The following is a 15,801-nucleotide window of genomic DNA, read 5'->3' as shown; positions in this document are numbered from 1 at the left end:
AGTCAACGGTGGGGGTATGAGGGTCATGGAAGTGCGGCCGACGGTAGCTGTCAATGGCCCCCCACCATCTCTGCGATGCGCGATGCCGCCAAAAGTAGCGGAGGACGACGGCCACGACGGCGGCATTGTTATCCGCTCACGATATGGATGTAACTGCAATCGGCGAAGTTCATTTTGACAGAATTAATCATATGGTATGTAAATCTATAACGGAACAGTCACAGTCCTTGCGTAAACCCAAAAAGGTTCGGAGATACGCTCATGAGTTCGTTTGTTTCGCTAGAACTCGTCAACCTATCAACCTATCGTGAGGATACTATGGCAGATCGTGGGCATCACCACCATCATTGAATGTGCGCAAGAGCTGCTATCTGCTGCGAGCTTCATCTCTCAATCTCCAACTCGTTGCTCGGATGATACTGCTGCTGCTGGGTTGCTTGGTCGTTGCTTCAATGAAGGGGAAGCCAGAGGCAGACAATCAATGATGGTGGTGACAGGAACAAGGCGTGCACTCCGCGGAACAATGTTGGTAGCACGAAGCCCTTTCCACTCCGAGCCATCAGTCGCTGTCAGCTCGCGCGTCCGCCGTACTCTCACCCATGGTGTCGCCTCTTTGAACTTGCTATGACGGCCGGACGTACTAAGCCACAGATGGACGGATGGTCTGAGTAGAGAGCAGCCACAGCATCGCACCAACAGTGGAAAGCAGTTCAGCAGCTCAACCACTACTAGAGGGCAAGCAGCAAACAACCCTGAGCAGCAGCAGCGGCAGGAGCCCGCAGCATCTGCGAACTACTGCTGATGGCAGAGAACCGCGGACGACAGTAGAGAGTAGACAGTAGACGCGGAGGGTAGACAGTAGAGAAAAACAGGCAACAGAAAGGCAGAGAGGCTAGCAGAAAGGTAGCAATAATAACGTACATCACAGCACTGAGTAGCAGCAGAGGTCTGAAGAGGCTTGTGGTGCGCTTTCGCCGCCGCCAGGTTACGCTACGCTAGGTTATAGCTGGTCGTCGAGCCCATGAAAGTGGCTAGCTAAGCAGCCGACTGGCGGCGCGGCCGCTGAGAGTCGACGTACGACCAGCACACGGAGAGGCAAAGCAGAGTAGACAGCGGCAGCAGCCGCCAAAGTCGCCATAGATGCAGACTGCCAGTCCGTCCGTCCGTCGGCCCGTCCGTCCGCCCATCGCTTGGTCGGACAGCCCGCCGCTGAGGGGAACAGAGTGGAAGTGAGCGGCCGTAAGCGAACGAGCAGTAGCGAACTGAGCAGAGCGCTCCCGTTCCTGCTGCTGGCGGCAGAGAGGCGGCGCAGAGTAGTGGCAGAGGGGCAAAGGACCCATTCATTCACCCCATAGACACAGGCGGCAGACGAGCGTTGGAGGTTGTGTGTGTATGTTTTATGTTGCAAATTTCGTTGGTGGTGCTGCTGTTGCGGATGTCAGTGGCAGCGTGAGTGTGTGGCACACGGAGCAGCAAGCCGCCCCGTCAGGCGTGAGAAGAAGACGAAGACGACGACGACGACCAGTGGCACGGTGTGATCTCCTAGTACTACAACTACTACGTTCCGGCTACGAGAGCTTCCCAAGCTACGACAGTGAAGGCAAAGCCAGGCAAGGCGACGATAACGACGACCACTAACACGATTACAATTCTAACTAGTATTGCTCGATACGCTTTACTAAGAGAACGACGTCGACACAGAAAGGGGATTGCTGCTACTACTGGAGGTGGCGATGGGAGTGCGGCATTGGTAGTGGTAGAGAAAAATCGGTAGCAGCAGCAGTAGTAGAAGCAGCGTAAATGTAAAACACCGACCGTGCTTGTTGCGGGAATTTCTCCTGCTGTGAGTGGTGTCAGAGGTTTACGGCTTGCAAGCTAACAGCCAGGCTTGAACGCCAGGCGTAGTCGAGGGACAGCAAAGGCGAGGCGGCAAGGAAGAACAGCAAAAGCCAACCGGCCAGCCAACCCCCCACTTTGCATGGTCATAGTGCTGCTGGTCTGGGGTAGGCTGTGGACGCTATGCCTGCGTTGATGATAGTAAAGATACTGTGGTGTTTTGCTTAGTCGGTGATCATTGTGACAATGTTAGTGCTACTGTCTATATTACTCCATCCAATTGAGATCGCTGCCGCACAATACCTGACGATCGTGCAATACGAGTGAATACTATTCCGTGTGACTGATATGAAGCTCTCCTCCTTGCCGCCGTAATTGTGTGAGTGCCGAACTGCCTCGTAACAGCTACGCGTTTGCTGCTTCCGCCGCCGCTCTCGTTGTCGTTAGACTTAACGAGACAACAGGCGAAAAATAGGAAAAACTGTGCCGCGTAACAGTGAACTGTGAACAGGCTGTGGGACGTGCGAAGCCGAAAGGACTGTGGTGGTGTTTACGTCGGCAGAGCAGCTGGTGTCGCTAGCTGCATTGTGTCGGTGACCTGCACCGCCACCCGGAGTGTGCCCCGTAGGGCTCCAACGCGAGCTCCAGTCCGGTATGAAGGCGCGTGCGATAGCCGCGCCGGGCGGGCCATGAACGCCGACGAAGAATTCGGCGCGTTCAAGCAGCAGCCTCCGCGAGCAACTCCTGGAGGAGTGACTGCGCAAGCGGGACACCCGACTGCCGCGCCTGAAGGCAGCGTTAGCGTTGGCGTTGGCGCCCGATCTGCTGCAGCAGAAGAAGCAAGCGCAGTAGGAATAGCAGAACAGGTCGTCGAAAACGAGCTAGCAAAAGCAGCGTCATCGAAGCCAATCACACGAGCGTGGCCTTATCATTGCACAACACCTCGCCGGATTGCCTTCGCCGCCGAAATTGAGATAACGGCAAGAGCAAAATCCAACATCGACAAGCATTATTGCTCGTCGTCGATCAACTACCCCCCCGTCGATCCGCTGTTAATAGACCCGCTCGTCGCAATCGAGTCAGGCAAGGGCGGCGCCTCATCGCGATCGTCCTCGTCAACAACGTCCGCGTTCATTGAGTGGAAACTGAGCCAGGTGCGGCAATTCCGCGACGACGTTGTAGAATCAAAGATACAGCCGTATAAGCAGAAGCATCAGAGTAACCCGCAAAACAAGCAGCAACGACAGCGGGAGCTGCCCGACATGCAGAGTGTGCCCGATGACTTCTACAAAGTGTTCAAGCGACGTCAGCTGGAGTTCTGCTGAGCGCACTGCCTCGACGCGTCGTTATCGCCCGCGCCGCGGCAGCGCTCCGGCATTTAGCCGGACCGCCCGCAACGCCTGAGGCGCTCGCCAGTTCGACGCCCGAACATGGCGACGGCTAGGCCTAACATGGGTGTAGGATCGAGTAGCTCCGAGCATCAGGCAGGAGACAGTTCGCTCGCAGCCGAGGCTGGTGAGTCGAGCGTCGGCGACCCGACGCCACTTAGTCCGACTGGATCGTCGTTTGGCGCGCCAGGATGTCCAGGCTACCCGGCAGCAGCGACCGGCGCTAGTGAAGGCGATGCGCTAACGCCTCACACCCCCGAACCTGAAGCTGATGGCGGGGGCTGCGATAGCGGTGAGCCCACTGTTGGGCCGGAAGGGTCCGCGGGCTCCGAGTACGAGATGGGCCATGGACACTACTTCACTAAGAAAACATTTCACAAACCCACCTATTGTCACCACTGCACCGACATGCTCTGGGGCCTTATCGGCCAGGGCTACATCTGTGAAGGTACGTACGATAAGCTGGATAACGCTGCCTATCCGCTACTGCGATATATAGTACGTGATAGGACTCGACGTGTTAGGACCATGTACGACTTGATATTGTCGTTGACAACGACAACGGCGACGACCAAAAATACTGCGACGACGAACCATGTCATATGCATGCAAACACTGCATATGATGATACGGCAACGATGAGGGTCAAAAAACCTGTGAGGAATTGGGGTATTCAAAATCTGTACGTGAGAAAATAGTAATCAGAAGAAAGTGAACGCGACAAGTGAACATGTAAAACCCGTCAGAGATACTAGGGGAACATGCACTACACTAGATACATTTATGTTATGAACAGATATACACAAGCTTTATCTAACACAGTCACTATATTCTATACAACGCAAAGGAAGTGTTGTATTCGGTCTTATGACAGATTTTGACATGCATGAGCGCAAGCTGACAAACGCAGCAAACAGCTAATCGATGAACAAATCCAGCCGTCCGTTCAACGTTTTAGTTACACTGGACGGATTTAGCGACCGTGCGGCACTTTGAACGAACCGGCGTTTGATTGTCTGCCAATGGAGTAGTACAAAAGAAAGCAAAGTAAATAGTTAATACATCTAATACAGTAACCTATACTTATCGTCCTTATTGAAAGAGGAACAATTCGCAAAACTGCTCTAACAAGTTCTATAATGAAAACAGGCGGATATGGTACTGGGTCATAAGACCAAACCGCTAACAGTGTAAACTCAAACCCGCCTATGTTAACAAATTTAGCGGTCGTGCCTCATAACCCAATTGACACACAGTCACCTCTATCCGTATAGGTTCACCTACGTTGAGCAGTGTACAAGAGAAACAACAGCCTTTAGCTGAAGCAGAAAGTGTCCGAAGCACCTCCCTTCTATATCCCGATGCCATGAAACGTCCTTAATACCCCACTCGTGTTGTTGCGATGAGTTACATGCTCGCTCTTTTACTACAGCAATGAGTTAGAAAGCGGCGTTGTGTCTCGGGCCTTAGTAAGCCTCTTAATAAACGATAAAAAATTCGACGGCACTTTTGTGAGCATAGAAAATAGAAATCCCGTATTATCTTTGTCAGCTTAATAATGAGGATAATACCGACGGATAGCTTGACAAACAAATATGTTATAAGAACGCAATTTGGCATAAATAATAACGGAGAGACGCAGTCGATATTTGGATGGATATAAGCTATTTTCCTTATGGATAAATATTCTAAAACTATATACATAAAACTCTATATACTATATACCAACTAATCGTTTTCACACAGACAAAAAGATCTGTGGTGTAAATATCTTTTTTTCCTGACTTTTCAAACAGTTTGTGCTCCGGTTTACAAGATGTTTATCTGTCTAACTCTTGCTGTCTATGGTGTTGTTTTCGACTTTATCGGATTTACTCCTGACGGAAATACGACAACTGTAAATTCAGTGTGCAATTTTGTCGTGCACGATCGGTGTCTCAAAACAGTGGTATCGCCTTGTTCCACTATTGCAATCAACGTCATCAAGGTAAGTTACATACATTTCTTAATATGTATAGATTCATGAGATTTGTTGGGCCCTATTGTAACCGATAGCCTGTTGAAGGTGCCGCATCAGAGAGGGCTGAAAGCCCGTTCCGATTAGATATAGCTTCAGATTGAAACAGTTAGTCCGATACGGGGATGCTTTGCCCTCACGAATAAGACGTCCTTGAATTGCGTTTTGCAAATTCTCTAGTTGATTTAGGCACCGAATTGAATCAGCTGTTTTCCTCTCCTGAGCACGTCGTCATTTATGCATGGGGTCGTTAATAGAGCAACGTAATCATGCGTATCTTAAAGCACCATGATCGGACCAGGGTTGTCGAATATTGTATTTTGTCAACGTACTTTCACGAATTTGAAAAGTATGCCCCCCTTTATTATAGGGGCACGAGCTTGGCAAAGCAAACCTTCAGGGTAACCGTAAAGCAAGCTAGGGCACTGTTGTGAATTCTACCTTAAAAAAAACTGTTGAAATATGTTTTTAATTTCACTTAATGCAGAGGCATGATTTGAATATGCTTAAATAAAGCATTTTCACAAATAGGGTCCAAGCAAGAGCTGCCACTGCAGTACGCGTACTGTTCGACAATCCGCTGGGCTGTCGCACAGGCGAAAGCGCTCACTGTTGATCCATGATTTATTTTGTGTTTCTTCCCCGTGGATTCTAATATTTGTGAATAAATAACATCTGGACTTCCGGAAGATTCTTTGCTTTACGATACCTTTATTCTCAGCTATGAAGAGAAAATAAAGTTCCTCGGACAATATCGCAGTCGAAAATAGCGATGCGCCTTTTGAGCATGCAACATCTAGGCTGTAGAATACTGAAAGAAAAATGATCCCGATTTTTTTGCCATAAAGGCGAAGTGTTCTCTGGCTCTACCGAACACTACAGGCTGTTCTAGTTAAGTGTATATATATATATATATATATATATAGAGAGAGAGAGAGAGCCTGAATTGTATCCGAATTACGATTAATTAAAACGTGTTAGAAATAGCATCTACATAAATTGTTCGTTACCTGTGGTGTCGTTTGCTGAACGTATGATCTAACTTCGATCTTCTATCTTTACATAATCTCACTCTACAGAATCCGGTGCCACACTGCTGGACCGAAGCGGGTCATTTGAAGCGCAAGTTCTGTAACGTATGCCGCAAACGTATCGAAGACAGCTGCGCGGTTCGCTGCGAAGTGTGTGAATACTGCGTTCACCTTGAATGTCAGGACTTCAGTGTGGCCGATTGTAAGCAGTGTGCGACGTATACTGCTAGTAGGACGAGCAAACAACAGTCACAACCGGTCCAATACCATCACTGGCGAGAAGGTAAGAAACGGTTTATGACATCACTTTTTATTTCGGGATGCTTTACGCTCTATGAGGTAGATTTTTGTCTATTTCTATGTTTCGTCGTACACGCAGAGTCGAATATCGTTGGTGTGGTTTCAACCCTTCCTATACTCTAAATCTTGCGCGTTGAGGATGAACTTCAAAGTGTATAGTGTTCGATTAATAGACCGAACGTTGATTAGAACTTTGAGCGTTCGCCTTTATTCTACTGGATAACAATTTTAAGACACGTCTTTTGTTGGGACACTTACTCATGTTCGATTTTAGCTACATGTACGTCTTGAATACGTTGTGTAGTACCTTTTAGCTTCACCGTAACTTGAGCCTAAGTGGACATGAAATAGGGTACCTTGTTACAGCTGCGCTAACGTGTGTATTTGTTATTATAGGAAACCTTCCTGCCAACTCCAAATGCCAGACGTGCAAGAAGGCGTGTTGGTCGGCCGAATGTCTAGCCGGCATGCGATGCGAATGGTGTGGCATAGCGGCGCATGCGACTTGCTATAAGCTCGTCCCATCCGAGTGCAACTTCGGTGTACTCGAATCTATTATGCTTCCGCCAGCCGCCGTGTCTATTCCTCGTACAGACGTCCCGCTAGAAACCATCATCGGTACGTATTCTAGCAGTGGCAGAATTACGTAGACAACGGCGCATGTGAGATTGCTGATCGAGATAAGACGAGATCGTGGTTGACGGGCTATACTTCCGAAACTTCGCTAGAACAGTGTTTCTGTTTTTCTCGATTTCAGGGATGGAAATGAAAGGTCGCGAGCAAACCATGGCTCGTAACACATACCCAAGTATAGCACGCAGCATATCGGAGGAGTTCTCATCCACCGCCGGCGAACTGACCAGCCAGAGCGAACGGGCTACACGTACCAAGGATATGCAGGATGACTATCCCTCGCCTAAAGAGAAGGATAAAGATGAAGAAGTTATCAAAGTATACGATGGTAAGCGGCAATGATGTTTCGCCGGCATACCTGATGGCAAACTCCGAAACGATGCTAATGTAGTACCGCACGACAACGCGAGTCATTTACAGACTTGATAGAATAAATCTTTTTTCTGACAAACGTTTGTGCTTGCCTATCGCTTTTCATCATTACCTCCCTATAGTTTATACATCGAATCGAAAATTTTGATACGGTCGACTACAAGCTTTTGTTTAACTACAACTTTTAATGCTTTTCATGTATTTGTCACATGACTAGCATATCGCTAATGACAGACATTTGCTGGGTGTTCGTCTGTGATTCTGTATAGGCAATGCGTCGATGAAACGGCGGATGTTCAGGACAATCACGGTGGCGCGCAGTGCGTCGCGAGAGGCGATCATCGCCGCAGCGCTTCGCGCTTTCCATGTGTCGGGTGATCCAAAGCACTACGTTATCACCGACGTGTTCGATCCCGCCGAAAAGGAGCTTGCCGACTTCATGCCCGTACAGAGCTTGACGCGGCGCGAAGGCAAACGTCCAGCCATCTTTTTGCGGTACAAGCCGCCCAACCCAGATCAAGGCTTTGTTAAGGTACTAGTCTCCAGCATTTGTATTCGTACTAAGTAGTAGTTTCAATTATCCTAACCATATGCTTTTTTCTTTCCGATTTGGAATCGACTGAATTATACTCTTCTTTCATGTGTCTCGTCCGATGGTTCGATTTCACTGTCTGTTGTACATTGTCCCGTCAAAGTGATAATAGTAACGGCATACATTCAATGATGTACGTACTGGTACGCACAACTTGAATTACAGCGTATCTTAGTGCCCTGTCTCACTCTTTTGGCGTTCATAGTGCAATCTAGTGCTGTTTTGTCGGTAGTTAATGCACGCATCCTGCCTCTGTATGGCTAACTTGTTTGAGCAGGTATTCCCGGGAAAATTACGGTCGGCTGACATTTTTCGCATGATCCCGGTAACGAGTGACACATCTGTCGAGGAAATCATGGTCTCGGCATTGGATAAATTCGGCCTAGATGCGTCCGACATTAACAAGTTCCGTCTATCCGAGGTGACGCTTGACAAAGGGTCGGTGCATGAGCGGGTGATGGATAATCAAGAATGCCCCTGGGAGCTACTAAGAGGCATCGCCAGGGTGAGTTCGAGAATCAGAGATGACGATCTTAAACTAAATCCAGCTGGTTATCACGGATTACGAACTCATTTGAAGCAGGTGGTCCGCAACATGACCGCAAATTGTACCATAGATGTGAAATGATCCTCGTTATAGACGTTTTCTTCCCATTAAAAGGAATACGTGTAAAATGCGTTATTTACCTCGAATGTATCCGATGTCATAAAGTAACAATGTGTCTGACATGTAACGTGCGTTACAGGAATCTATTCGACAAAAGGACCTCACCCGTTTCTATCTGCAGCAGAAGGAAGACTGCTATAGTGCAACAGTGGCCCTCTTCATAGGAAACCTTCCACCAAACTTATCGCAAAGACAGTACGAGAAGATCCTTCTCGACCTTCTAGGAAAACGTAAGTTCCATGAATAAGATGAAAAAAAACCCTAGTGAAAAACCCAGATCCACAGCTGTGAGCTACTAAAATAAACAAATGATCATTGGATCTTTGTCCTTCATTAGTTGGCGTTCTAAACAACAGGTAATGAAATATCAAAATCTATTAGTCAGATCTCGTATCATTCCTGTGAAACCCATAATAGCAATAATGCCCAATTAATACACAGGTTAGATTGTTTTCTTATCTGTTATCTCGTACAAATTCTACTGCCTATTTCCAACATTGTTGAAGTTAACAGCGACATACCTCTGACTCTGTACAATACCTTAACTTGTCTGTGATATATGTTTTTCAGCGTACAAATTTAAGCAAATCGGTCCGATCTACTATGAATATGGATCGTTGGTGGTGACCTACGACAACGCGGATATTGCCGTCAAGGCATTTTATATGCTGCGAGAGACTACGTATGAAGAGAAAAACCTGTTAGTGCTTCTACTGCCCAACCTGATACCTGACAACATCCCCGAAGGTGTCCGGCCCCTCTTGGTATTTGTTAACGTTAAGTCCGGAGGGTGCCAGGGTTTGGAGCTAATCACATCATTCCGTAAAATGCTAAACCCGTATCAGGTCTATGACCTAGAAAACAGCGGGCCCCTACCGGGTCTATACGTATTTCGGCACGTGCGCGACTACAAGATCCTCGTGTGTGGGGGCGACGGCACTGTTGGCTGGGTACTCCAGTGTCTCGACAACGTGGGACAGGATTCAGAGTGTCAATCGCCGCCATGTGCCATCGTGCCGCTCGGCACTGGAAATGACTTAGCGCGTGTACTTCGTTGGGGACCAGGATACACTGGCGGTGGGGATCCGATGTCATTACTGCGGGACGTCATTGACGCCGAGGAGATTCGTCTCGACCGGTGGACAGTCGTATTCCATACGGACGAGAAAGATGAAAGCAAACAAGGTACATCCAACTCGACGTCGGAAGATAACACCGCCATATTTGTCATGAACAACTATTTCGGCATTGGTATTGATGCTGACCTCTGCCTCGACTTTCACAACGCCCGCGAAGAAAATCCTAACAAGTTCAATAGCCGCTTACATAATAAGGGCGTATACGTCAAAATGGGCTTGCGAAAAATGGTCTCTCGGAAAACGTGGCGAGACCTGCATCGAGAAGTGAAACTCGAAGTTGATGGTAAAACCGTTGAGTTGCCACCTGTTGAAGGTAAGTAGGTTACTCATAACAATGAGATCAGCTCGTGAGCTTCGCGCCTTGTTCCCATCCTTATTACGTTTCCACTATCCCTATACGCCCATTGTGCTCTTCATTTGACACCTAGCCATACGGCACTGTACGTTAGAGTCACTCGGGCATATATTAATACTCTTATCCATGTATGGGGCCACAATGGTTAATAACAGCATTAGTGTCAGCGGTAGCGGTCATTTAGTTCCGTGTCGTATTAGTTGCATCTGTTGTGAAAGTGCCACCGAAGCTTTTTGCTGAATGCCTACGAGATACCCACGAGAGGTTCATGCCTTCCCGCAGTGGAAGTAGTGGCGTTGGTGACTGCATGATTCGGTAGACCCTAAAGTAAGAATTAGAAGAATGGCGGCAACAGCAATGCGTTGGTCTTTTTAAAGTGTGCAAGTGATTACTCCCTAATTACGGATTATAGCTACGACAAGCGATAAACTTGGCTAAGTTGAGCAAGGTCAGGTCTCGAAAGAAATAAATTGCAACCAACCGGCTTAGGCTTAACAATTGCGACGAATATTAAGACGGCGAAGCTTGCCGCTCCAACATAGACTTATATAGTCTGCGGGAGTTGTGTCTCCCTCACGTCCTTAATACCCTCATGGCACCTATATCGTTACCATCATTTGTCGTATAACAAGTAATCGATCTCTTTTCCATTCCGATGCCGTGCTCACTTTTCTTTTGTTGGATTATTTGACATCGACTCGCTACTGTGTACAGGTATTATTATTTTGAACATCCTGAGTTGGGGTTCTGGTGCCAATCCGTGGGGTCCGGAACGCGACGACGCATTTTCAAAACCGACGCACTACGACGGCATGTTGGAAGTGGTTGGAGTTACCGGAGTCGTGCACATGGGCCAGATACAAGGCGGCATGCGGAGCGCGATCCGGATCGCCCAGGGCGGTCATCTGCGTATCCGAATGAACACCGAGATGCCAGTGCAGGTTGACGGGGAGCCCTGGATACAGCCGCCGGGAGAAGTCGTGGTCTTGCGATCTGCTTTGAAGGTACGTGCGTTCATATGTATGCTTCACGACCAATCAATATTGCGGAGACAAAAAACTTAGGTGATGGGAACCCAATTTAGTCCCAATAGCCACATTAATAATAGTGAACTCGGCGTGGTCTTTCCGTAGAGATCATGGTCACTATATGAATGTCATGCATACGCATATCATTGTTGTTAGATACATCAGTTGTAGGTATCGTCAGATACACGATTAGGAACTAACTGACTTTTGCTTCTTCTTAAAACGGCTGATTTGATCGCAGCTGATACAATATCCACACGTGCTTACTCAATTAAATAAAAATATATGTAGGTTTATTGCCACTTGAGACAACGATGAATTGAAAAAACAGAGAGGGACCAAAAATTAAATTGCGGGTTTTATGACAATGGCAATTCACAGGATATCACTAGGTTAACTGGATATCGCCTACCATTGATTCAATATATAGGGAACATTATGCTCTTGGCTATCATTCGTAATCGATTTGGGAAGAACCGTATCGAATATTTACCAACTGTAACCTACGAAATTGCATTGACATAGTTAAAGCTCCCGTTTTCTAACGGAAGCGGAAATAGTAACGCGCACAAGGAATTTTAATCGAACAACGATTCTCACCGCTTCTTAGTGGCAATGGTAAAAAAAAGACAGGAAAACACCGTTATGGGTTACGATGGATTTGCTTGCACTAGATAAGAGCAGATTGTTGTTATTATTAATGACTTCTGTCTGCCGTTACAATAGATTAGCAATAGTAATTGCCATTGTAATGGACGTGGTACGAGTGGCAATATGGACATCATGATAATTAGTGTTAGTGCTGATGACGAATGACGCTTAATTGTAGTGACGTGTTATGAGACTAAATAAGAATAGGTGAGTTTACTAACAGCAAGACGCCTTTGTATTATTTTGTCTCTCTTTGTCCGTCTGTTTCACCTACTGCATGTCGCTGCCACCATACGCCCTGTTCTGCTCGACATGATAACGAATCCTTCATCTCGGCCACGTGATGACCGCTTGGACACATCGATCGGTCGGTCGAAACCGACCCTTCGATTGGATCGACCAACAAATAAATCTCGGCTAACCGAACTGTTATCATCGAATCACCCGCCTAACACACTGAATTGGCCTTTATTCGACCGGCCCATCAACCAAACCTATCATTCAACACACGATATTTACATCCACACATCTATAGGCTACGATGCTGCGAAAGTCGAAAATGAAACGTCGCAACACGGAACCGATGCTCACCTCGGCCGCGTCAGGCGTATCAGAGAAATCCTCAAACTTGGATCAATCGACAACAGACTGACTGCGTTGGTACCACTCGTGCAGCCGAGCACTGCTGATCACCACCAGCTCTTCCAAGCCCTACACAAGTACTACAATTAATACTGCTACTATATATACGGATACAGATATTGATAGTTCTTACCATCAGCATTGTTGTTCAATTTCTACTATTACCACGGCCAAAGACGATGCCAGAAAGCAGTCAAAACAACAACAACAGTATGGTCCAACAACAACATCCGAATCATCATCATTATGTGCACACGCAGAGGCGCAAATAGCGAAAAAAACCGACACAAAAGTAACGGATCACAGACAGAAACGACAACAGCAGCAACAGGAAAAGAGGCGTTCATGGTGCTCTTGTTCGTCCATGTCGCAAACAATTTCATCGCAGACGCAACAGCTATTGCATTCGCATGATTACAGCACGACAACAAGGACAGAGTCCGCAGGCCTAGACGGCTCGATTGGAGAGCCATCGCCGTTAGTGCGGCAGGACCCGTGCGAGGGGCCGCATGCGCATCAATGCAGGAAAGGACGTGGGCTGGGTGCTAACATTCTATTTCTGATATGCCCTCCACGGTGCCCCTGTCTCTGCCTGCCCTCAGCCCAACGTATCGAATCATGCCTTGTTCGGTTAACTTATTCGGCCTGTCGGAACACTAGCGGTGGCGGCAGTCAAACGTGCTCATGTGCTGAATGCTGCTATTGCTGCGCACGCGACGATGACAGCGAAACAGGCGAACTGCTCTAAGTGACGCAACAGCCCCTCCCACCCCACCCCCTCGACCTCCTATACCGATTTAAATAGGATAAGATTTAAAAGAACTGCGAACTCTGTATTCCTATAACAACTCTTATTTAGCTGCCATCCCCGGAATGCATGTTCCACGAGGCCCTCCTTATTGAAACGTCATCACTGAGCAAGTGGGCATAGAAAATTGCGTTAGAATAGCTGATGCTAAAATGAATTTATAAGGACAGCCAGTATTTCTAAAAATGATGAAATGTAACGAACAAAAAAATAAATCCCATAGATACTAATTTACAGTTGACTGCCTCTCTATATTATTTGTAAACTAATGCCTGTCTTTTATTTTCCTCTGTTGTTTATAAACAATTTGTGTGGGTAGATTTGGATATGTTTGTATTTAACACCCATTTCCATATTGATGCCCTTAAAATGATAAGAATAATGAATGAACAAAAGCCTTTAGAAATAAATACACAAGACGAATACCTCCATTACAAGATGTTGGTATGGGTTATTAAGCGCCGGCTATAATCGCCAGTATTACACCTTCATATATCCATAGGAAAAAAATAACAATAACAAAAAACTGACTAGTTTTTTCTTCCTGCCTGCTTTATAAGACCCGTTAACCTAGCAGCCTGATATACTGCTTTCGGCTGTAACGTTTTTTTCTTATTTAACGGATTCAAACGCTCAACCGATCGTAGCTCGACCGCTTTATAGGGGGTAATAATTATTCTTGCATTGCTAATCTGTTCTGTGAAGTCTGACGTACGGAATCATGGCTGGAGAGCATGACTAACTTGGTTCAAAAGGCAACAATAACTTATGCTGTATGGCCATTTTCGTGGCTTTCCACCAGACCTAAGAGATTCGTCAACTTATCTTACTAGAATAATAAAATTATGTAGGGGCTGTCGCATTGCAGTGAGCTCTTAGTAGATGACGCTTATTATACGCTGATTTTTGGAGTTCATGCAAACGTTTTATAGTGATATACATAACAAATATATGGTAGTGATAAATGTATTTCATACGGATAAAGAACTAATGTCACCTCTTTTTGTTTATTCTTCTCACCAACGTTTACTGTAACGTTTTATTATTTATCATATGTGTGCGATTGCGGATAATAAAACTGTGATCAAGCGCACAATAAACAAACGAAATTCTTTAGGACAAATACCTCTGACAACGGGCAACGCAACATCGACATCAACGGTAGATATATCACATGAAAGAGTCCCCATCACATTACTACCAATTAATATGGAGAAACCACAGAAAAGCACTTATAGAAACAATAAGCACAAACAAGTGACATCAAAGAGATAATGAAACCTCGCAAGTGGTCACACAGATGAAGTAAGTGCACGCATACGAAGCAGACCCATCGCACTTCAATCGAAGCGATTATAACAGCGCAGAACTTAACCAAATGACGTGCAGATTACTTGTAAACTAAAGTAATAGCTACTGCCGACCACGATCACCAGTGGTATCATCCTCATCGAAGAAAAAGATGTCAAGTTACACAAGCAATTCTAACACTAACTTTGAACAAAAAAACGAAGCACAGCCATCGTTTGAGGTACTTACCGCAAAATGGAAATGTACTGCACAGCGCCGCGAAACTCGGCTCGATGCATACGACTTTCTTCACCCACTTTCCCCCCTCTCTCTCTCTCTCTCTCTCTCTCTCTCTCTCTTTCTCTCTCTCTCTCTCTGTCTCTCTCGCAAATGCTGTGTTCGAAACAACACGGCGAAGTAGCGCCATTATCATGCACAATAACAATAACAATGCGTGTGCTACTATGACATCAACAATAACAAGTAAAATAAAACAAACCTATTCTTAATTCTGTCGTCTGGTCGAATGGACGATAATCTAATATTAAAAAGAGTGACGAAGTTTAGCAGGAGTGAGAGAAAAGTTAGGGTAGAGGAGGCGCGCATCAGAAAAAAAGAAGGCTCAGATGACGCGACGCGCGGATCGCTAATACAACCGTACGATCGTCAACATCTACTACAGTGTAGAAACACAACGTTAATGAAAGAGACGCACGATTTGAGCATCGGCGTCAGTACTACTAGTTCGTGGCGCTGCGCAACTGAATGATGACGCACCCCTATCGGCTGTTGATTAACCGAGGGCATCAGCGTCGACCCAACAAGAAATCTCGCATCTTGTTTTATCTATTTCAACAATAACAACAACCGGCTACGCCATGCGTTCCAAAAAAAAACAACAGAATATAGATGTAAAAACAACCTAAGCAGCAACATCAACAACATATTGATGGTCATGATCATGAAAATGACGACGAGTATTAACAATGAACAATATCTACGATGGAGATTCAACAAGCCGGACTGTTAAAGTACAAAGCCATGTTTTATTA

At 46.4% G+C, this 15,801-nt stretch overlaps 2 protein-coding genes across 6 annotated transcripts in view; one reads left to right on the top strand and one right to left on the bottom strand.

Moving 5' to 3' along the window:
- Positions 1 to 15,785, bottom strand: part of LOC111272579 (organic cation transporter protein) — a 31,581-nt gene extending 15,796 nt beyond the window's left edge. For 2 of the 3 annotated variants that reach the window (XM_022854152.2, XM_022854117.2), the window contains exon 1: positions 14,586 to 15,785. In XM_022854152.2, coding sequence (XP_022709887.1) covers positions 14,586 to 14,649 — 64 coding nt within the window. In that variant the 5' untranslated portion in view covers positions 14,650 to 15,785. Of the gene's footprint in view, positions 1 to 12,784 lie in introns of all 3 variants that reach the window. The other variant, XM_022854132.2, reaches the window with a different exon arrangement.
- The window catches only part of LOC111272566 (diacylglycerol kinase theta), a 22,241-nt gene continuing 9,611 nt past the window's right edge, over positions 3,172 to 15,801 (top strand). Inside the window, exons 1-11 of one of the 3 annotated variants that reach the window (XR_002687603.2) lie at positions 3,174 to 3,672; positions 5,132 to 5,211; positions 6,321 to 6,555; positions 6,969 to 7,190; positions 7,330 to 7,533; positions 7,847 to 8,109; positions 8,447 to 8,674; positions 8,916 to 9,066; positions 9,407 to 10,288; positions 11,045 to 11,334; positions 12,545 to 12,728. Coding sequence is in view for 2 of the 3 variants with exons in the window: in XM_022854095.2 (XP_022709830.1) it covers positions 3,267 to 3,672; positions 5,132 to 5,211; positions 6,321 to 6,555; positions 6,969 to 7,190; positions 7,330 to 7,533; positions 7,847 to 8,109; positions 8,447 to 8,674; positions 8,916 to 9,066; positions 9,407 to 10,288; positions 11,045 to 11,334; positions 12,545 to 12,661 (3,078 nt within the window). In the remaining variant the exon portion in view is untranslated. Of the gene's footprint in view, positions 3,673 to 5,131; positions 5,212 to 6,320; positions 6,556 to 6,968; positions 7,191 to 7,329; positions 7,534 to 7,846; positions 8,110 to 8,446; positions 8,675 to 8,915; positions 9,067 to 9,406; positions 10,289 to 11,044; positions 11,335 to 12,544; positions 13,696 to 15,801 lie in introns of those variants that run through there. The other 2 variants (XM_022854095.2, XM_022854107.2) reach the window with 2 other exon arrangements.

Source organism: Varroa jacobsoni, unplaced genomic scaffold (assembly GCF_002532875.2).
Source record: "Varroa jacobsoni isolate VJ856 unplaced genomic scaffold, vjacob_1.0 scaffold_188, whole genome shotgun sequence".
NCBI lineage: Eukaryota > Metazoa > Arthropoda > Arachnida > Mesostigmata > Varroidae > Varroa > Varroa jacobsoni.
Note: the sequence above shows the minus strand (reverse complement) of the source record. Positions and strands in the feature narration are given on the sequence as shown.